Raw genomic sequence first — 24,689 nt, 5'->3', positions numbered from 1 at the left:
AATAATGCTGCTTTTAGAAGCATTGTTAAGTCATATCACAGTGTGATGAAGGCCTCATACTCCTTTTGCGAAACCAATTCCATGATTCTGGCAGGCAACCATGCTGAAGGGACACACCCTTGCAGATTTAGAATGGCGCCCCGAGATACACAACAGACAGTCATAGTAAGAGTGAAGAAACAGACTACGATTGTGGGCATGATAAAATTTCAAAGATGATGCCAATATATTTCGATCGGGAACATTACTTACTCAATCGTGAACACAAAATCTATATGGCCTCCAGTGTGACAGAGATATCGCAAGAGGTCTTTGCTTTGCCCTGCTTGTGAAACAGATACACATTTCTTTCACTGTATAGCTTCCAAGGGATTCCAGTAACAAGGGTCAAGCTTGTTTGGGATCCTAGTAACAACAATCTAACTTTTCTTGGATCCCAGTAACACAAATCTAACTTTTCTGGGATAGAATTTCAGTTTGTCTGGGATCTATGTAACAAAGATCTAGTTTTTCAGGCATCTTAGTAGCACGAATACAGCTTGCCTGGGATTCTAGTAAAAACAATCTAACTTTTCTAGGATCCCAGGTATACGAATACAGTTTGTCTGGGACCTCAGTAACAAAAATCTAACGTTTCTGGGAAAGAATTACAGCTTGTCTGGGATCTAAGTAATAACGATCTAGTTTTTCCGGCACCCTAGTAACAAAAATATAGTTTGTCGGGATCCTAGTAACAACAATTTAGCTTTTCTGGGATCCTAGTAACAAGAATACGGCTTGTCTGGGATCCTAGTAACAAGAATACGGCTTGTCTGGGATCCTAGGAACAAGAATACGGCTTGTCTGGGGTCCTAGTAACAAGAATACGGCTTGTCTGGGATCCTAGTAACAAGAACACGGCTTGTCTGAGATTATAGTAACACGAATCTAGCGTTTCTGGGTGTACAGCTTGTCTGGGATCCTAGTAACAAGTATCTTGCTTTTCTGGAATCCCAGTAACAAGTATCTAGTTATTCTGGAATCCCAGAAACAAGAATCTAGCTTATCTGGAATCCCAGTAACAAACATCCTGTTTGTCTGGGATTCCAGTAACAATTATCTGGCTTTTCTAGAATCCCAGTAACACGAATCCAGCTTGTCCGAGATCCTAGAAACAATAGAAATCCTGCCTGAAGTCCCCCTACAAATATGTGGCTTGTCTGGAGTCCCGTTGAAAGGTATCCATCTTGTTCAGCATCCATTAACACGTTTCTAACTTAGTAACGCGTGAAAATGGAACAACTCTGACAAAACAAGCACTAACTTACATAACCTCCGTACATATATCTTTACCACACTGTAATTTCGGGCATGGCGTGAAAGCAAACAAGTAGTTCCACTGATGATATAGTGCTGACTTAGTGATTTTCTTCTTCAGTTCTGGGGGAGTGAACCTGAACGCACCAGACATTGCCACACAGGGAGAATATATGGTGGCTAAGTAATCCTGGTTGTGACATTGGATAGCACTGCACGGGGAGCAAGAAGAAAGGAAAACACGATCATGTAACAGTTCGCGATCGCTGCTGAAGGTGTCAGATAACGGAGCTATTCTTTGTGGCCTGAGAGTATACATTTCAAGCACAATGCCACAAACGACCTGTAGGTGTATACGTACTGGGGAGACAGCTGTTGCACATATCAAAATCTGCTGTTTGTGTAGCAAACGCTATATACATCAGCTATAGTCATCTATTGTAGATATGAATATGACGTTCTGCTTGCAACCTCTGTGTGTTGGTTATGGTCAGCTATGGATATGAAATTGTTCTACGTGAGTGTCAGTTCCTGTCAGCTTTGATATGATGTAGACTTAGCAACACGAGCATCAGCTACAGCGAGGTATGGCTATGACAGTTAGTTATGACTATGATGGTATCAGTTACAGTCAGTTATGACTATGACGTGGTATCAGTCAGTTACAGTTACAGTCAGTTACAGTCAGTTATGACTATGACTATGACGACGTGGTGTCGGTTACAGTCAGTTATGACTGACTATCAGACGTGGTATCATCAGTTAGTCAGTTATGACTATGACGCGTGGTATTAGTTACAGTCAGTTATGACGTGGTGTCGGATACAGTCAGTTATATGACGACTATGACGTGGTATCAGTTATCAGTTACAGTTTATGACTATGACGCAGGCGTACAGTTAGTCGTGGTATCAGTTACAGTCAGTTATGACTATGACGTGACTATGACGTGGTGTCGTTAGTCAGTCTTATGGACAGGACGTCGTTTGAAGGACCTAAGTAAGTCAGCTACTGTCAGATATGGACATGATATAGAATTTGCTACCAGAGCATCACATAAGGCGATTTATAGCTGTTCGGGCAACCTAAGTGTCAGTTAGCTATGGATATGTCGCCGTTCTTGCAACACGGACGTTATGAATATGACGTCGTTCTTGCAATCGGAATCAATTACAACCAGTCATAGACGTAACGAAGTCCTCGAACCCCAAGTATCACAGCCATTAGTTACAGATATGATGCTGTCCATGCTGTTATCTACTGTCCAGTCACAGAATTATTAACACCAACCAACTGGACGTACATACACAAACAGCTATCTGGACAGGAGGACGCCAAAGAGACTTGAGTATATACTGAAAAATACCACTCATTGGGACGTGTGAGGATCCGATTTGGAAAAGCTCCCAAAGGATCTCCTGCTGATCGCAAGAGGCGACTTAATGGATCTTGTGGTCAACGCACTGACTTGGTTCATTGCATGTTATCGTACCTAAACATCACGGGACGTTCCTCATGACACCAATTACTGGATAGTCTGGCCTCCAGACTCAATAATGTACAGGCCATCGTTATAACTTTCGTACATGTATATCGCTGGGTTGGACGTTTAACAGAGGCAAAACAAACAACTCCGATCGTAAAATCGTTAGGGACCTTTAAGATTGTTGTAACCTATTCTCTAGAGAAATAACCTTCAAATGTAAAAGCAAGTGTTTCCATTTATTGATATTTTATCCCCGTGATCATTGATAACAACAACATACATCGAGAACGCATTAGAATTACCACTTGTTTGAACCTGACATGTTTCTGTGTATGGTATAAGAAAGTGCTTAGTGCTTTCCAATTATATACCACTAAACCTGTGGTGACAATATCCCTAGCCTTCAACAATAGAACAGAAAATCTGTTACTTATACTATGTAATGCAAATAGGATCTCTATAAAACGAGCAGGCATCAACCATTTAATATTTGGGATGGAGCTGCGAAATGTTTCTTGAGATATGTATTCAGTCAACGACTCGAGACATACACAAGTATTTATTGGAAGAGCCAGTCAGCGGTTTCGAAATCCGTAGCACATCAGGTCAGAAGATACCGCATATCCTGTGAAAGGTGTAATGTGTACGTAAACTTGTGGACAAATTACTTTTCACCGCCATTTTCGGGACAGGTCTTCTGACAAAATGTCCTAGCATATCAAAAGGTTGGCCCCGTGGTTATATACTGTGTAGCTTCTGTGACAAACCATGTATCTTTGGTACGTTGTCCGAAATGTGATGTCTGGTGTTAAAATGTTTTTCTCGAACTTGGAATCTGAGCTAAGAAATGTCTCTTTACATCATAAGGTCAACGTTTGTAAAAGAGATTCCAATTGTGACCAATCCAATTCTCGAACTTAGAATCTGTAGCAACAAGTGTCTAACTTAGAATATGAGACAATGTGTCATTCCTTATCATAAGTTTAAAGTTAGTAAAGAAAATCCAATGACGACAGATAAAACACCTCGTCTACATTTTTTGTGTCTGAAACGTACGACTTTGTGCAAAATGTTTCTTAAACTTAGAATTCGTGATAACAAGACATCATTTCATATCATAAGTTCATAGTTATAAACGTGAATCCAATGATGACATAAAAATGATTTACTTGTGTGTGTCTGAAAAGCAAAGTTTTGTGACAAAATGTTTTCTTAAACTTAGAATTCGTGATAACAAGGTGTCATTTCATACCGTGAGATCATCGTTTAACTACGTAAAGAGAATCCAATGACAACGGATAAAAGCATCTACTTACGTGCAAAGATCCTGGGTACTCTGGATCCCACGATATCACAGGTATACCAAAATATGAAGCAATTTCTAGCACATAGTGACTAGCAGCAGTCCGTCTCCTGAATGACAACGGGTTGTTGACGTGAATTATTGCTGTAGTATTGTATGGAAACACATAATCACAGAATGAATTCAGAATCTCCTTAGGATCATCCTTCTTGAGGAACGTCACATTAGTATGTAGATTAATGGCCCTGAAGACTCCTCTGTATCTGCTGTCCCGACGGTAGGACATCAACTTGGAGACCAGAACCCTTTGAAAGCTCTGTGACCAGTGAAAGTGACTTGGTATCAGTGCATGAAGTTGCACATGAGGATGCTCTCCGGAGACAATACAACACATTAACACGCACAATAACAAAAATATAAACTCTGTTATCCATGAAAGGAATTTCTTTGGAAGCCGCATGGTTCAGATGGAGTTGTGATACCGCTAAGGTATCACCCAGAAGGTTCCAGAAGGGCTAGTGGAATCCTTGCATTTGATACATATCCTGACAATGGGAGACGCTTCTCGGTGGAAGACACACTCTGGAACACACACTATCTGAAGAGACCTATTCTTCTACGCCATTCTGATGCACTTCCTGGCTAAATATACGTCTGTCAGACGCCATTCCTGAAAAAACAAAAGTGGAGTGAGGCAAATACTTGACATGGCGATAAAGGTTAAGAACGCCACTGGCGAATGTCTTCTTATCGGATTGAGTGAGATGACTGCAGAACTATAACGTGTTTCGTGTTTGCAAGATTCCGCTTATAGTGTTCTCGTCACATGGCTGTAGACACTTCTACAGCTGATCAATATATTGTTCCATGTTGCATCCCCAAAACACAACGATTATCTAACATGTTGGGCTGAAAAGCTCTGCTCAAAGAGGTACCATGATTGCATTAGCACTGTTCACGGCACTGGATAGGGAATTAGTTACCCAATCTCCGTGGGTGAAAAACAATCTTTTGTATAAGCGCAACCCAAATGACTCCAAACAGATTATTACTGGAAACGTGGACGCGTGGTTCGTTCGAAATATAGAACAAACCAAAGTCCGTTGAGAAATTATATCTCCGAAGCCTAAATGTAATTAGTGCTGCAAATAACCTTGTAGGTTGAACTGGACTGGTGATCCCTTAAAGTACTTACGTTAGAAGGTTATTTGTAAGTAATGAAAAACTATGATAATCAAAGTAAAACTACTTAAAATGACGTCGTTGATAACGTAAATCATTAGTTTGCTAATAAGTTACATGTGGTGCAACAGTAATTTTCATTAATTCAGAGTATATGGTATATGGGTTCTTTCCAACTCTCCGTGGTACTGGGGCCGTTTTCATTACAGGTCTATTTGTTGTAATTAGTGAAAGTATGTCCCTTTAATTGTGTTAATTGGAAATTGTTAAAATAATAACATCGTAGACATACACAGGCAATTGATGTTTGAACGAATGAACAAACGTGTTGGCCAGTTGAGACAGTCTTGTATCCCTTTAACAAGCAGTGTACCGGTCGGGTTGGTCTGACACAGATTTTAAAGTAAGGTTTTTTGCAATCTAATATTTTCCGTTAAAGATATTCTATCATTTTTTCGGTCAAAATATGACAATTTATATTACCGATTCCCACACATGATTAATTGCCGATTTTAGGGTTTTGTTATTGCCTTGGGAATGTTAATAATTCTATACTCATCTCAAAGGGACGGGGGCGGTGGGGTAGCCTTGTAGTTAAAGCGTTCGCTCGTCGCGCCGAAGAGCCGGTTCGATTCCCTATATGGGTACAATGTGTGAAGCCCATTTCTGGTGTTCCCCATTTTTGGTGATATTGCTGGAATATTGCTAAAAACAGCTTAAAACTAAACTCACTCACTGAAAGGGACGAGTCAACATTATAACCTTGATGACTGCAAAGTCTCAAACGCACGTATAATGAGCATCTACTCTCAGGTGGTACCTGAGTCATATACCCTAAGGACAGATATCGATGCTCATGTTATCAACCACTTGTTTATTGACAATATCGCGTGGAATAAACGTAATGTTTATGACAAGAACATCATTCAGAAATAAATCTATGATCATATTTTAAACACCGAGGTTTCTTATCCTCTAGGTCCTGGTAAAGGTGTCTCTCCTACATGCGCATCGACGAAGAGTCTGTGAGTCTCCCATAGGGTGCATTTCCTGTTTTTTTGGAAGTGAACGATAATACATATTCCATCATTATGGATGACGTTGAACTGTCGGATGTAGACCCCAGTGACTGTAAGTGTTTAGTTTAACATGGTCTAACTTCTATTAAGGTTCCATGAATTTCAGTGAAAACCTTTGTAAAAAAAATAGTTATACTGTCTCAAATGTTGGAGGTAATTGCATGATTAAACTTAACAAGTTCTCGTTTGTAGGATTGTGACGTTTCGGTTTTTTATTTGAATTCATTTAACGGAATACAACCTGGCACATGCAAGGTCAACCCAAAAAGTGACACGTATTAAGAATATTTGTTTGAAAGCATACTTGAGAGGCATGTGTCGGAGGAAAGCGTTTTAAGTATGTATGTTGTTGTTGATTTCGTTGACGCCGCATTCGGCAGTATTCCATCTGTATGACTAAGGTCTGCTAATAATGACAGTAACATCAGTGACTGATATCATGAGCAACTATCCGGCCGTTGGTGTGAGGATATATTACACATCACCGATCGCGAGTCACCAGACCAGAGATCCCGACCTGATTAGCCGCCTCTTACACCCAGCTGTCTTGGAACTATTTCTAACACATAATCCGTTAATTGAAGTCAGGTGAAACTGGCATGAACGACGCGTTCAGTGTTATTGTACATATAATGCATGCACGTGTCTGTGTGTTTTTGTGTGTCTGTGAGATTATTTATCTGTTATGTTTTCTTTTTGTTTTGATTCTATGTGTGTGTTGTTTGTGGTGGGCGCTGCTTGTTTGGGTCTTTTGTTTTGGTTGCTTGGGGTGGTTTTCTTTGTGTGTTTAACTTTTTTTCTTTTCTTTTTTTGTGTTGCTTGGTTTTGTTTTTGTTTTACCTTTTGTTGCTTTATTGTTTAAGGTGGTGTGCGTGCGTGTGTGTGTGTGTGTGTGTGTGTGCCTGCCTACTTATGTCAGCAAGTACCATCGACCAGCTTCCCACCACTGACCTTCCGCTCTCGGCACAGGTGATCTATCCACTTGACCATGAAGGTAGTCATCCCCGTAGACATTCCTCATTATTAATTATATAATTCCGCTATCACACCTAACTTTCAAAACGCACCGACGGCGATATGTAATCAATACCCTGCAATCAAGAGTTGCCTACCCTTAATGTACCATCGAATGTCACATGATAATCCCGATTATCATAATCATACTCTAGGTAGTGGTTCGAACGAAAACCAAGTTAAACGTCAAACACGAATTTCAAAGGGAATTCTCTTTGTTGAATAAATTGATGAACAGATACAACATCACAGCAACTATTGTATATTCATCATGAACGCAAGGGTCAAGATAAAGGAGCCTGTAAACCAAAATGGTACATCGGCTGTCTGTTTATCATAAGAAATCACCATGGCGCGTTTTCATTGTTAAGTGATAGGGGTATTCTGAACGTTGTACGTCCTATTCACATGGGTAGTGAATTACTGTTCAGCACGTGGCGCTTGTGCTTTCGGTTTGGGTTACATTGCCTTAATACGATATGAAATGACACAGACCTATTGGTAGATTGTAATTATGTGCATACAGATAGTTGCTCTCGGTGACAGCTGCTGCGAGAAACAGCAAAGCTTTTGGAGGGACTTGAATATGGAACACTGTGAGGGACGTTCTCGCGATCTCCATTATTTTAGTTCGTTTCTGTAGATCGGGATCGCGAGATGTCCCTTTGAGTATTCCGTACTTACAGTGCGACGCAGCAGTTGTGGACGATGTTCTGTCATACTGTTATAGTTAATTACAATTTGTAAATGCACAATTATGAGTGACTGCTTATCAATGTACGCAAGCGTCGGTGTGTGTGGAGGTATATTGTTCTCACAAAAAGGCCAAAGGTGACGGGGGTTTGAGAGAGGTTGGTTTAAAGTTATGTGTGAATGCATATCTTTGCCCCTGAGTGTGTGTGGAGTGTGTGTATGTGTGTGTCTTTGTCGGTGTGCGTGGAGGTATACATGTGTTGTTCTGACAAAAACGCCATAGGTAAAGGGGATATGAGAGAGGTTGGTTTAAACTTACATGTGACTGAATATCGTTGTCCCTGAGCGTCGGTGTGTGTGTGTGTGTGTGTTTTTGTGTTGGGGTGGGTGGGTGGGTGGGGGGGGGGGTCGGGTGTTATATGGCGTTCTGACAAAAAGGCCAAAGGTAACGGGAGTTTGAGAGGGGTTTGTTTAAACTTATGTCTGACGCTTGTATGGCTGGTGGTTGTTAGCGATTCTTAGTCATTAACACCCGACGCTTCACAAATAATGGGCAGATTCTTCCCAGCTCCTCTATGTAGATAAAATGCCATTACGGTTTTGTTTTGTTTTTCAAATGCTAAACCTGTATCTTCACGGGAGACTGGATGAAATGAATACTCCTTTGCCAGGGAATAGGCAGGTGGTACAAGCCCTAACATAGACTTCCGTTAACATGTAAAGATAACATGAAATTCATACCATGTATATACAGTGGATACTCAACACCACATGAATTGTAGGGAAACATATATCTACATATTTATGTTCATTTTAACTTCCTCTTATACCAGTGAAATATATTTTTGTTGTTAATAGTGTATACTTTGGCATAAGTTCTGTTCTATATGAGATCCTGCCTACAGTTCACATGTCCTTAATATGGCAGGGTAATGGTATCATGTCGAACCCCTTTTGAACTTATTGAACCCTCTCGAGACGCTGATTAAGATCTGTTAACAATGGTTGTGGCAAAATGTTCTGGTTGCATTCAACTGTTCCTACACGTCGAAGTTTCGGCGGAGAAAATCCTGATGATTATTTAGACAAGCTCTCGTAAATGTCAGTAGCCCACAAGGTGGCAAGGTAGGGTTATGTTCACAACACTATCATCCTCAAAACATTCTCCTCTCGTCTCACATCAGTCTGTGAGTAATCCTGCTCCTATTTACTTCAGCAAACTATTTCTGTCAATAGGGCCACATTCAACTGACACACAGGTACATCACCAATGATTATGATTTAGGACGTACAATATTTAAAATAACCAGGAAATAGGTCAGTATATAACTGTTATTGCAATGGTTCAGCAGACGCATACCGCACAAATCAGGAGACACGTGACCATGTAACAGTTCCGCAGAAAAATGTTCAGCATACTAATTACCATAAAAGTAGATCATGGTCATTTATAGGTCAGTAGATAAACGTGACAATATAACTGTTGAGCATAATTATGTCCATAAATAATTCTGCATAAAAATGACCATTCATATTTCAGCATACAATTGACCAGAAATCAGATCGGCTCGGGAACTTCTATAAATTGTTCAGCATACAAATGAGCACAAACAGTTCAGCGTAACACTAAGCATACATAGTTCAGCATAACAAAGGTTCAGAAATGACCCATCAATGTTCGTTACAACAATGTCCCAAAATAGTTCAGCAAAGGTTTGTTTCGTTTGTTGTTTAACGCCGAACATTCCAGCTATATGGTGGCTGTTCAGCAAAGGAATATCCATAATTGAGTAGAAGAATGCCAAATTGAATAATCATATTTGTTAATAAAACCGACTGCCACACTTCCTCACAAAAAATACCATAAAATTACAATAAAGTAGTTGAGAACAGAAGACCATAAATATATAAAGTAAGGAGACTAACAGACAATTAAATCATTCAGCATGTGGTAGACCATTAGATAACATCAATGGAAGCGCGGCAAGAGGATCGGTAAAGCGACCATAAATACTTTGTAGCATGAAAAGAACGCCCGTTTGTTATGGTAACAAACGAGAGTTCCCATGCATATCTGCAGTACCGACACTTCTGTTCAAGCCGACACTAGGATCGGGAAATTTGCAGGACTCTCTATCAACGTAGTCAGTGTGGTAAAGAATTGCTTAAAGACGTCTTCAACATGTATGCATTACACATGTAACTCGCAGTTGGTATCATTCTTGCCGAACTGGTGTACTTAAGACCATGGGTCTCTCCATCACCTCCAGGAACGTGTCTCGGCTACGTTGTAACAGTTATTTGAAATGAACGAATCAAATCCTCGTGTATTCAAACCGAATTGACACGGCTGTACAATGGCTGAAATATCGCAATTTAGTCAGGGGAAGTCTAGCATGCAGATTGAAACGGATGACTTCATGCGATAAACTGATGGAAGGTAACTGCGTTGGATGTATAAGGAACTAAATTACTTCAAACAGAAACGATTCGCACTTGAACCAATGTCCTGGGACCAAGAGAAACACATCCGTAATAATAGGTTAAGATGGATAAGTAGATTTGAACTATACTTAAGCAACACTGGTATAACATTTTCCGCACCTTTGAATGGTTGCATACTATTACGGTGACTGTATGGCAGTCGACCTCCGCCTGGTGTCAGATTTGTGTTTAGGTTTACTTGATTATATCGCTTGGGGTGAAAATTAAACATAAAATCAATAATCCTGTATCGTTGTGGAAGTCCGGAGACGTTGACGGGAACACAAAATAACACTGCAGCAATGGCATCTCCAGGCGTCTCTATTCTCATATCATGGCACCTAAAAACATCCGTCGAGTAACCACTGTCATTAAATATCCTACGTAACGGGAATGACAGTGTTTAAACCCTGTTTTTTTATGAATGTTGTCCATTCTCTCCAAATAACCTTTATTTTAAATGATATAAATAAGCAAAGGGCAAAACGTGAATATGAAAATGATGAACAAACGTGCAGCAGATATAATTTAATTGGTTTGAATTTTCAGTAAATGATCCTCAATTTACAATTCAGGAACTCCAATTACATGTTGGTATTTTCGAGAATTACAGAATCCATGTGCCTTCTAATGTTCACAGACAACAGATCTAATATTAATTACAGATTGTCATAAATACAATTTAGCATATGTTCTAAGCGTTTCTTTTTTCATTTTTAACAGCATTGACTGTGACGTACAGTTTGAACATCGCCATGTGCACTTGCACCATTCCGACAAAACTAAAAATACAGTTTAGAGTTTATCCAAAAGGCAACACACATTATCTTATGATCCAATTGCAAGCCTATTCGGGCGGTGTTTAAACCCGGGTCCGATTCCCCAAATGGGAAAATGTGTGAAGCCCATTTCATGTGTCCCCCGACGTCATATTGCTGGAATATTGCTAAAAGCGGCGTAAAACCATACTCACTCACCCACTGTAAGGCTATTTCCCAGTGAAGGGCATTACGTGGATTCCTGTAAGATTCACGAAAGTTTTAGTAGCAAATAATGCAAACCATTGCATATGAAACTATTGTCTTTATCACAGATAATTGCCTTTTGAATGAAATAATGGCAATGTTGTAAATAAATATGAATATCCTGAAGTCATTAATGTTTTAACAGCTCCGTGGCGCTCTACAAGTCATATATATTATCCAGCTAGGGACCGCAAAATGAAGGACCGAAAGTACGTTTTTTCCTGAATTTACCGTTACTGGAGGCTAGTAAGCAAACAAGACCGACAGCGATTTGTTCCCGGTAATATTTGTCATAACTGTGGACGCCTTCTGCTAATATGTGTCATACCTGTGGACGCCTTCTGTTATGCTGGCAGAATAAAGAAAGGAAACATAACGAGATACTGAAGATTCTATTACTCTCTTCTCTTATAATGCGCTGTATAGCTACAATGCTGTGTAGATCAGTTGGGCCAAGATCTTTTTTCAAACCCAAATTTGCAATCATTCTTTCTGGGGTTATCAGCAACCTGCCGTATTCTTGGGTTCCATTTTCAACACATCACATGTGGTTTTACAGGAGTGAGTGAGTTTTGTTTAACGCCGCACTCAGCAATATTCCAGCTATATGGCGGCGGTCTGTAAATAAGCGAGTCTGGACCAGACAATCCAGTGATCAACAGCATCAGCATCGATCTGCGTAATTGGGAACCGATGACATGTGTCAACCAAGTCAGCGAGCCTGACCACCCGATCCCGTTAGTCGCCTCTTACGACAAGCATTGTCGCCTTTTGTGGCAAGCATGGGTTGCTGAAGACCTATTCTACCCCGGATCTTCACGGGTCGGTTTTACAGGAACACCTAGCTGACACACAGTGATAAAGACTGAAATCTTGGAATCAGTTTCAACCAACTGACTTGCGCAACAAATAGTGTTTGACGACATGTCGGTCTCAGGTGAAACGTTAACGAATAATTAATATTTTTTTTCCGGTAGATACAAATTTGTTTACAAACTCATCTACATTTAATTAATGTAATTAAGTATGGATGCTTGATTGGTCTTCGAGTGAGTGAGTCAGTTCGGTTTATCGCTTTGGACAATATTCCACTTACATCACTGTGTGTCTGGCTAATGAAGCGTGGGGTAGGGTGTGTGTGTGTACGGGGGCCGGGGGGATTGCACAACGAACCGCGGCGCTTTACACAACTGGACCTCCCGTGTCCTCTAACTGCTGTGTCATTTCATTAACCAGTCCTCATTAAAAGGTCACCACTGGCTCATTATCTGTACCAGCTCGGTCTAAATATGTACAATTAACATAAACGTACAGCATGGACTGTACCGAGTTCAGCGACGTCGACAATAATGCAGATATCACTAAGAAACAACAGACCATTTTTTAATATCACATCGTGTCGACATGTTGCATTAGAAGCTCAGAAACAAGTACAACCGCCCACCTGTTTCCCTTGGATATCAATGAACTTAGTGTTTAAAGTATATTAGCACAGCCTGGGACCAGTCCGTTCCTACAAACGACATATTACAAATGACATTTAAAGGCTATGTTACTGGCATGTACCGATAGAATCAATAGTTTTTCCTGTTTCAATTTCAATCTCTCTGATATGTATCATGATTTATCGACTGTATCCATTGTACTAAACTACTGCCAGTTACATATTATCTGAGGGCAGAAAAGAACCCAGTCTATCTTTTTTCGACTTTTAACACATAATGCATCAAATGCAAACATATATTTCTTTAATCAATACTCCGCCAACGTTAAGCCCCAACAAATTACTTCATCAATTATTTTTACTTCATCCCATAGCAAAAATGGATGTGTGAAAATTATAATTAATGATTAAGTGTAGTTGAATATGGTTCGAAAAAGTTCTCAATGTCATTATATCTGAATCACACACCACCTTGTCAGTTGAAGCATTAATACAACACAGGGCCATCAACCAATGCCTTTGGGGAAACGGTTCCAAGATGGTTTACCATTATAAAATGAAAACACTCTCAAACCGTAATTACTCTGATCCGATTACTGAAATCCCTTTGAAAGCCATTAAGCAACTGGTTTGACAGTAATTCAAGTGTATGCAAATGGAGAATGCGCATATGCCCACTCGATATTTAGAAGATTTCATTTTCTGGCAGTCCACGAACAGCGTCTAAAGAAACATTATGAAAAATCTAAATAAATGTCAGGATATTTAGTAGGTCTGCGAACCATGTAGCCATGTGCCCTGGGTCAAGAATTTCATTTCACCCCCGGGTTTAGTTTCTGTACAAATCCCCACTGTGCCTGCCTCTCACACAGTTATGTCAAATCTAATGGTAAGCAATCGATTTCCTCACCCCCGGGGTTCAGCAGGGGATATATTGGACCAGGGGGCATATCCAGTTACTATCCAGTATAATATCAAACAATGAGTAATTCAACATTTTTTCACAACCAGACTACCATAAAATCAATACAAACCAACATCATTTTATGGTTCTTTTAATTACAGGTGTACAAGGCACCTTTTCTACCTTTTCTACCTGTGAAACAGTATTGAAAACTGCTTCAGTATTACAAATGATGGAATTTAGCAATGTAATGTATTCACCGATGCAGGAAATTAACTTGATCAATATGAGTTCTCTACATCTAGTCGATACTCCAGTGTGAATGTGTCGCCATAGACAATGCGTGACAGTTGGCCATACAAGGACACTCTAGTCATATCTACAGTTGAAATTAATTTGCTCCCTTGTCAGGTCCTTTATTACCTTTACTGCATCAGTTTACCCCATCAGTATCCAAACTACCCTTAGAAGGACACTCTAGTCATATCTACAGTTGAAATGGATTTGCTCCCTTGTCAGGACCTTTATTACCTTTACTGCATCAGTTTACCCCATCAGTATCCAAAATACCCCTAGAAGGACACTCTAGTCATATCTACAGTTGAAATGGATTTGCTCCCTTGTCAGGTCCTTTATTACCTTTACTGCATCAGTTTACCCCATCAGTATCCAAAATACCCCTAGAAGGACACTCTAGTCATATCTACAGTTGAAATGGATTTGCTCCCTTGTCAGGTCCTTCATTGCTTTTACTGCATCAGTTTACCCAATCGGTTTCCAAACTAACCTTAGTAGGACACTTTAGTCATATCTACAGTTGAAATGGATTTGCTCCCTTGTCAGGTCCTTCATTGCTTTTACTGCATCAGTTTACCCAATCAGTATCCAAACTACCTGCCTCACATTTATGTATTCGCCATTAACATTAGCATTATTTGGACATCTTGAACGAACTGTGTGTTAAAGATTTGACGTACCAAAGTTTACGTCACATGGGGAACTCGTCAACTAAATCTGTCCATATTGTGAAACTTAAAAACGATTGTCATGCTGGTTTTTCATACATTCATTATTTAACTTCAACACATTTTGTTTTGAATAATCGAAACAGTGTATTCAACAGAGCATGTAACCTGGATGTTACACTGAAATAACTTGACGATTGGTTACCGCCAACGGTATCTCTGCATAACGACATATATATTTTCAGAACATGTGCAGTTTATAAAACCACTGATCAATAGTTTGGAGACACAGCTGACAACTCTAAACACAATCCAGTATATGCCTACATCAACTGATAAACATCCATTAGAAATCAGATATACGTAAATTACTTACATCGTGTACAAATACATCCGCTGTGGGCTTAATGATCCCCCGATGTTAACAGGTCCGATACTCCATACAGGACGATGTTGAGTGTGGCACAGGCTGTTCGCTATTGCCGTACAGACTATATTCGGATCAGTTTACTGCCGCCGCTCGCATCTGTGGCCCACCACTACACAATATACAACAAGAGCTCGTGGAACTAACATCACCAACACGTCAACTGGGAAACAACGCTCCCACAATTACCAGTCATTATACCGTAATTACAGATCCCGAAAAGAAAAGGCACAGCCAAGGCTAACTGACCAATTGTAACCCTATGGGATCTTCAGTAGCCAATCAAAATGCAAATACGCTTGAGATCAAGTGCCAGTGCAATGTACTCGGAGATGTATCATAATTGTCCAGAAACATTCTGGTGATGAACCTTTGCTCTGCTTTGACAGAAAGATATGCCTGTGCAACCTCTCTTTTAACAATGCCACTATATATTATTCTTCGTTTAACGTACATGTTCTGACCTCGTTTAACATGAATATATTCACATCGATGCGTGTATCCACTGTCATACATTATATTGAACACACCATGTATGACAATCAAATAGTGTGTATAAAACATAAACGTTTGCTTCTATCAACTGGAAAAGCTCAGGAAAAAATTCAGTTGGATACGTGTACATGTGTCGACCGTTGAAACAGTTCATCGACTAATATCCGCATCGGTTGGTTAAGAACAATTACATGTTGTCATCAAAACTCATGATCTAGTATACTAATGTGTCTATAATGTGGCTATGCATTCATGCATACCTTCAATGACTAAAGTGATCAATATAATCATAATATCACACACATGTCATCTGTTCACCACAGGGGTTAAACAGCAGATATTCCAGTTAATATTAGTTTGAATGTTTTATTAAGCGGTCAATGCATACACACTAGGATTGAATGTACGTATATGTGCAAGCGTATTCAGGCAAAGGTACTTGTCAGTTGATTACATACATGTTTTATGTTTGATAAAAAATAGTGGAATTTGAATATTACCAGCCTCAGCAGTTTGGTACTTAATTTATATTTTTCATTTTTAAAATCCTTCCTTTATATATTTTCAAAATACATGTAGATACAAATTTAAATATAAGGTTCTGTTATTCATGTGATATAGTATCGCGATATCTAAAACGTGCTATAATTATTTATTCCATATCAATTAACGTGAAGAGCCCTTGTACCAAACAGACGGAATATTCTTTAACATACGCCCTCGTCACTTCTCCGCTCATTGGTTCCACTTAAAAGCACCAAGAAAAAGAATAACTTTGTCATCGAATAATGACATAGTCTATGCTATGATGTGTACATGTGTAAACTATCTCTGGACGTGGGTGTATGGTCAATATAACATATCTCTCTCCCTCTCTCCTCTCCCCCTGTCTCTCGCTCACTCACTCACTCACTCTCTCACATACACATACACACACTTTGATCTTTAATGCCTTTTCATTGTTACTAACAGTTACGCCATCGCGCTCTGTGGTGACCCTGTCCAGAAGGCTTATCTGGTTTTCTGCATAATAGCTTCTGTTATTCTCATTCTCGTAATAAACTGGTTACACGATGATTTTTCAACTGCGTATACGACCAGCAGTATGTATGATGAAACACACACTAACGTCTTGCAATAAATTAGTCAAACTAACATATTTTACGGTAATACTCTCACCTCATGATCACTATTTGTGCAAATGGCATTGTTTCACTGAACTTGGTATTTGACAACGCTGCAACAGCTGGTGGCTGTATCTGGTGTATGTTCCTATCAGTATCTACATATCCTGCCTTTAATTGCTCGGCTCTCCATGGGGGCAGAATGATATCAATCGTGTAAACTGATCATCACTGCAATATTTGTATTTCGTTCTCACCGTATCAATTAATAGCAGTAACAGAACCCTTACTACAATGATGTACGGTAGAGTTTAAACAAGTTTGCACGTATTGAGTACAGTACGTCCCAGGTTTACAGCCTTCATTTGAACCAAATGCACATCGACTAATATTCGCATTGGTTGGTTAGGAACATTTACATGTTGTCATCAAAGCTCATGATCTAGTATGCTAATGTGGTTATGTAGTCATGCATACTTCAATGACACGCATATGGCATGTGTTCAGTACAGGGTTTGTACTATAGTTGATTTTCCAGTTAAAATATATACTTGAATGGTCAAAGTACGCGCACTCAAGGATAGAATGTACGTAAATGTCAAATCGTATTCAGGCAAAGCTACTTGCCAGCTGATTGTATATTTTTGTTCAGGGAAATACAGTTGACTTTGCATATCAGCAGTTTTGTACTTAATTTATAACTAAACTGATTAGGTATTCTTTGTTGAAGAAAAGGTACTGAACTGGCAGATACGCTGCCTTCACGTTTCGTCATCTGAAAGTGCCAGTTCCAGCATCCATCCACGAAGATAGAGTGTCAATATTAGGGGATGATGCCCACCTTTCTTTGTAACAGTTAAGATGGACAGAAGAGGGGTTAAAGAGGGGAAAAGAGAGTTTCGAACGACCTTCAGCTGCGATCACTACATCTCACCACACATCGCATTACAGTCGGGATCTCTCATGAGGGAGCTGAAATCATTCTGATGAATGAACTAGGCATGGCACAGTTTCAGCATCCTTGGTTCCAGAGCTTCTGACCGCTGATCAGAAATGCTCTATATGTTCATAATCTCTCGGGGATAATTTATGTCTGTTGATTTTATACACGTTTTAACCTCGGTAGAGTCTGACGTTCACCACAGTTACTAAACCATCGTGAAAGCAGTGGACATAGCCAATGTCCCCATCCTCTGTCGAAGAAGGTAAAGTCTGTTCAATCAGCTGGGAAGGTGATGTCTTCGGTTTTCTTGCATCCCTCCCGAAAGGTCAAACAATAAATGGCCAATATTATGATAATCTGCTGTGCAACTGCGTGAGAAAACTGGAGCTGAACGTAATGGAAAGCTCAATAAATGGGTGTTGATCCACCAGCAGAACGCATATGTGTATAAATCTGTTATCGCCATGAGAGAATGAGAGGGGGTATTTTTAACGCCACCTTAAATATTGTTTCCCTTCTATCCCAAACGAATGCGGGAGGAAAGCCAAGAGGCTATGGTGAAAACACCAGAAGCATAATCGTTGCAAAATGGAATTCAAATCCACAATCAAAGGTTTCTAACGCAACCCTGCACTGCAAAACTGAGACTAGACACAGCCATCTTGTATTATATTTTTGTATCTATATATACTATGTATTATTATTATTTATCTTTACATTTGTTTTTGTATATAAAATATTTGTATTCGCTCTTGTACTACCAACCGTGGTTATTTGAGAATAAATGATTGAGTGATTGCAAATTACAGGGCCAAGGACGACTGGGCCACCCGTGACCTCAGCAGCAGGACCCAAGCCATGCGAAGGTAACTACTTACACTGTTCTGGACGGGGAAATTAGAAATTTGATACGTGTTGTTTCAATCGCAACATAGAGATGTTATCTGGTGTACGCAGTTATCGTTGTGATAGTTGAAGTGAAAGTAATTTTAAAAATCCAATTAAAATGACAATGTGGCTTTTCCAGATCATGACCAGGATTATAATGGGCACACAAGCATTAAATTCTCCATTGTACTTGCAGTAACAATTATATATTATTGCTCAGATGAAGGTGCTGATTAACTATTTTCGTTTATTCCTCTGTGGGGGTTAATATCACAGTCATCGAGGGCACAATTCACAGCCATCTGTTTGATGACACAGCTTAAGGCTTAAGGCCCTTCAACATCAGTTTGCAAGCTTCGAGGTTCAGTATCCACGTAAACAGAAACCTGAACTTAATTTAATGCGTTGTTTTGTTGTTGTGGTTGTTTGGGGGATTTGGGGGAGAGTCAGAGGGCCCTTTAATGGTTTCAGGCATGAATGCGTTACGTTTCCCTAAAGAATTGTTTACACATGCCCCCGTTCGTCCGGCTGTATATATGTCTCACGTCTTTGGCAACATACGTAAGCATTTACGGCAAACCGCCCCTCGTAGCATACTTCTCTTGGTGGACAAAAGAGTACTAACTCTGTCTTTGTTTTTCATACTGATTAGTAATATCTACGCATTTTTTCAGTGAGTGAGTGGATGAGTGAGTGTGTGATATATATATGTTAATGATGTTTTCAAGAAGTCAGCTTTTAGGGCAGACTTCTGTACCTTTTACATGAACACCTGCAGCCATCGCTGATAGTCAGTGATCCAGTAAATTTTCACCTCTATTTTACCGTTTACACCAATGGATCTGCTTCGAGACTGGTTTAAGTCTTTCACATGTACAGTCACAATATATCGACTAAGAGCCAACAATTTGTGATGGCTTCCCCTCAGTGACCGACGTGGTCGGGGTTCGAACAGCCCCATCCGATCGACTGGCATATGCTTGATCCGCTGGGCCACGGATACGGTCACAAACGAGAACCAAGAATAAATCATTGTGAGGACACAAAAGGAAAAATTATCCTCGGGGTCTGGAATCCGATACACACACGATACGAGAAGGTAATAGCTGCCACAATGAAGTTCAAATCACGTAATGTTACAGTGAATAGGTCAAACTGTCGCGTCACATTGCAGATCTAATTAATCAGATCAGTGCGATAAAAGTCTCCCGATGACATATGTGACTTCCTCCATACAACAAAAGTCAATGATTGAAAAGGTTGTAATGAAAAGACATACTTTTATGTCAGTTATATCATTACATTCTGTGTCGAGTTTCCTAGTTCACAGTGACCAGATGCTTCATATTGCATTGTATTTACCGTTATTTCCGTTAATGTCAACCATCAACTTGAACAACAAAGTCGAACACGAAACACAGAATTGATCTACTGAAACCCTAACCTGGACTAATCTAAACCTCTGTGAATACAGCACCAGCATTGCAGGGCACTAATTCTTGTATCATTGTATCATTCGCATCTCCAGTTGGCAATGATAATGTTTCTTGTTTGATCAGCATCACTCCCGCGCTTGTGGTAAAGGGGAACTGTTTACACATTAGGATACAATAAAAGCGCTGGTCCAACCTTCTGAATGTGGGAATGTCAATGTCACATATTACCCCGGTCAAACATGTCTCATATCGTTCTCGCGAAGGGCGCCCAAAACTTTTAACATCCGGAAACACTGTGGAAATCGGATAAAACGTTCGACACCACCCAAGTAAATACTGGGCAAAATATCGTTCTCGCGAAGGGCGCCCAAAACTTTTAACATACGGAAACACTGTGGAAATCGGATAAAACGTTCGACACCACCCAAGTAAATACTGGGCAAAAACATGTGTATGTTGAAGGTGAAATTACAACACGGTATAATGAAAAATATATGATCAAGATAGTCACGGAACCTGACAAAGAATGCTAATTTAGCACAGTTTCAACACAACAGACATTGAAAATTATGCTAGGTCACAAAATTGATCCGTGTCTAATACATTGTGCTTCAAATGAACAACGCATAATATTGGAAGTTTCCATAATATTAGAAGTTTCCATAGTATTAGAAGTTGCTATGATATTGGTAGTTGCCATATTATTGAAAGTTGCCAAAATATTGCAAGTTTCGATAATATTGAAAGTAGCTATAATATTGGAAGTTGCCATAATATTGAGAGTTGCCATAATATTGAGGTTGCCATAATATTTGAGGTTGCCGTAATATTGAAAGTTGCCATAATATTGAGAGTTGCCATAATATTGGAGGTTGCCGTAATATTGAAAGTTGCCATAATATTGAGAGTTGCCGTAATATTAAAAGTTGCCATAATATTGAAAGTTGCCATAATATTGGAGGTTGCCATAATATTGAGAGTTGCCATAATATTGAGAATTGCCATAATATTGAAAGTTGCCATAATATTGGAAGTTGCCATAATATTGAGAGTTGCCATAATATTGAGAATTGCCATAATATTGAAAGTTGCCATAATATTGGAAGTTGCCATAATATTGAGAGTTGCCATACTATTGAGAGTTGCCATGATATTGAAAGTTGCCATAATATTGGAAGTTGCCATAATATTGACAGTTGCCATGATAGTGGAAGTTGCCATGATATTGGGAGTTTCTGGTTCCCATGGCAGTTGATTCACATATTAACTGCTTCAAGTTTCACTGGTGCTGGCGCATACGACCTCTATAATGTAACAATTCGTTACACTGACCCAGGCAGAGACACCGGTACAACCGGTATGCACTCGGTACTTATGATGAGCCTGTATTATGATTTTGACACTTCCTCTATTCCTCTATTCAAACACACAAGCCAATAGATTTCCAGTTGACCTTAAAGCTGGAACGAATATACACGTATACCGGAAACACTCATTTGTCTTTTTTAAGATAAAATAGTTTCAGAACATCCAAGGTTGTAATGTGCAAGGCGAATTAGGCCAACAGAATTGTTTGTTTCTCACCTCCTACTTCAAACAGAGGGATGTTCGGTTTGGGGACATTTGATATTTTATGAAAATCAAAAAATGCAGTTGGTTGAGGATTCCAATGTATGATGTCAATCTGTCATGCATTTAAGGTATGTTCGATGTATTAAATTGACACGTGCTCATGATATGACCAAAATTTAACAATTTTGGTTTATGAAGCTAATTATCGATAGGCTGTAGAGGAATCACGGCCTGTAGAAACGGCCTTCTTTCGGGATTTACTAGTCTGTCTAACAGTACATGGACCACATTATTTCCCCCTTCTACCGAACCCTTTCTGCAATGCTAACGCCCCAAGATGAAGACGCCGCCATATAGCTGGAATATTGCTGAGTGCGGCGTAAAACTAAACTCACTCACTTTCACCCATATGAAACAAGTGTAGATTTCCTCCGGTTCTGAATCTCCCATTTCATAGGGGCTCCTTTTTCATGTCGAAGGAATTATTTGTTTCTATCCAAATTATATATATTCAGAGGCAAAGCGTTAGTCTCATATAACAAAAAAAATCGAGTTTGTCAGCATAATAAGCTACGCTTATAACGAACACACGCTTATAACGAACTGACTCAAAATAACTGTGTTCTTTTTGCATATTTAGTCGAAATACGTAATATCAAACAACGGTTATAACGAACTGACTCAAAATAACTGTGTTCTTTTTGCATATTTAGTCGAAATACGTAATATCAAACAACGGTTATAACGAACTAAAATAAGTGGTCAATAAGTGGATACCCGAATTAAGAACATGTGTGACCGGGGTAGTATGTGACATTGAAATTCCCACATTCAGAAGGTTGGACCAGCGCTTTTATTGTATCCTAATGTGGAAACAGTTCCCCTTTACCACAAGCACAGGCGTGATGCTGATCAAACTAGAAACACTATCATTGCCAACTGGAGATGCGAAGGCAACGAGCTCAGGTTTTATAGTGAGTGAGTTGGGTTTTATGCCGCTTTTAGCAATATTCCAGTTATATCATGACGAGTGACACCAAACATTAGCCTCAAACATTGTACCCATGTGTCCACTCGAACCCGGGTCTTAGGCCTGACGCGAACACTTAAACCACTGGGCTACATCCGGCCGCTTCATACCAAAGCACGTTAAAATGTGGTACTTCTTGGTCCCTGCCTGGCGCTCGGCATTGATGGGTACAACAAGGACTGGTCGGCTTGGAGTCAGTATAATGTGTCTGAGTGGGGTATTCATGCTTAACTGCGGCATGGTATCTCAGTGAGCTGGCACTATAAAACCAGCTTAAGTCTGGGCTAGTACAAGCAGCCACACATACATATAACACACGCATGCACGTCGTCATATGAGCGAAATATTCTTAAGTTCAATGTTAAACCCCATTTCACTTCACCTTAGGTTTTTATACAGAACGCGATTTGCGGCGATTTGACCCACAACTTGGCAGAGGTAATAGCTCCAGTGTTTATCTCCATTCAGTTTATCCAACAAAAACATCAAATTCTTGAACGCTCATGCTGATATCCAACTCCGACCTTTGAGCAGTTGAAGCAATCTATCTTTCAACTTGTAAGTGCCATGTCGGCGTAGGCTCTGAAACGGTTACCTTTTTAACTTAATTTCATTTCTTCCCACACAAATCAATCGTAAAACCCAGCTGTTATGTATGACCGACCTAACGTGCAAATATTTCATTTAAAAAACAACAACTAAAAACGTGCCCTAACCGACGATAACTTTGATGTTTTTACGACAAAATAGAAAACCTACAGCGTATAATCCATTACATGTTCGCTAGTAAATATATCTGTTTACACAAGGAGGGCATAAAGTAACACCAAAATGTATTGGGCAATATATATTATTTTAGATTCCTTTTTATATTGAAACGACGCGTGCTCTGCTGTCATCCGTCTTGAGAATCAGCATGAACTACTTTGGGAAGAATTAAAAATATAATAATGTAAGTGACCGATACCTTAAACCATTCATTGAAAACGTGTTCCTGATGCCATTTAGGAGTGACAAAAGCATGAAACACCATTATAAGTTCTGTTTCTTTCGTGTACTTAGTTCCATGTAAAGAGTGTTCCACGTAGAGAGTGTGTTCTGACACATTTCAAAGGGTCAACACCACAAAATAATCAGCATTGCTTATCTTCCAATTTGTGAAAACAGATTCCTTCGTAATGAAAGTCATAAAACCGGATAACTGGAAATTGGAGATGACAGGATTTTACTTTATGTTGGAATAATGTTTACTTTTTAATTGACACTTCGTGTTTCCTTTTGTTGCTTACACCGTGTTCCTGAGACAGTGGAAACCCGTGAATCGATGTTATTCATGCATGTCACTAAGTAGATAACTGGACATTAGGAATGACACCATTTGTTTTACATCATGTAAGACTAATTAAGATCTTAATACATTGACTTTTCATGTTTTCTTTTGTTTCCTTGTTTGACTCGGACTCGGGTTCGATCCCCGGCTGATGGACGTTAAAATATGGTGCTTGTTGGTCCGTGGCGCTCGGCATTAATGGGTACAATATTATTTATCCATGTTACTAGTTGGATAACTGGACATTAGGAATGACACCATCTGTTTTACATCATGTAAGACTAATTAAGATCTTAATGCATTTATTACATATAGATAAGTATGCAACCCTTCAGGGTCCCGATCCACAAAACGTCGTAGCGCTACGACATTCGTAAGTCTATTATGAACTGTAGAGTTACGACAGTTCGTAACGTTACGAACGCTTTGTAGATCGGGACCCTGTTCATTATCCCATGACTGGATTTACAGAAACTACTAATCTGTTGCTCTCTGACTCATATACTGCAGATTCACGGCCATTAGCCGAGTTTAATACTGTAATTGAATGTAATCATGTGGTTCTGACA

The 24,689-nt window shown here is 39.6% G+C and overlaps 1 protein-coding gene across 1 annotated transcript in view; it reads right to left on the bottom strand.

The window, feature by feature from the left end:
- Positions 1-24,689, bottom strand: part of LOC124284156 (glutamate receptor ionotropic, NMDA 2B-like) — a 116,781-nt gene that overhangs the window by 57,486 nt on the left and 34,606 nt on the right. Inside the window, exon 3 of the mRNA XM_046720220.1 lies at positions 4,099-4,755. Coding sequence (XP_046576176.1) covers positions 4,099-4,545 — 447 coding nt within the window. The 5' untranslated portion in view covers positions 4,546-4,755. The remainder of the gene's footprint in view (positions 1-4,098; positions 4,756-24,689) is intronic.

Source organism: Haliotis rubra, unplaced genomic scaffold (assembly GCF_003918875.1).
Source record: "Haliotis rubra isolate DU_JTF1 unplaced genomic scaffold, ASM391887v1 Scf33, whole genome shotgun sequence".
In the NCBI taxonomy this organism is placed as follows: domain Eukaryota; kingdom Metazoa; phylum Mollusca; class Gastropoda; order Lepetellida; family Haliotidae; genus Haliotis; species Haliotis rubra.
The sequence above is the reverse complement of the archived record's forward strand: the minus strand, read 5'-3'. Positions and strand labels throughout refer to the sequence as shown.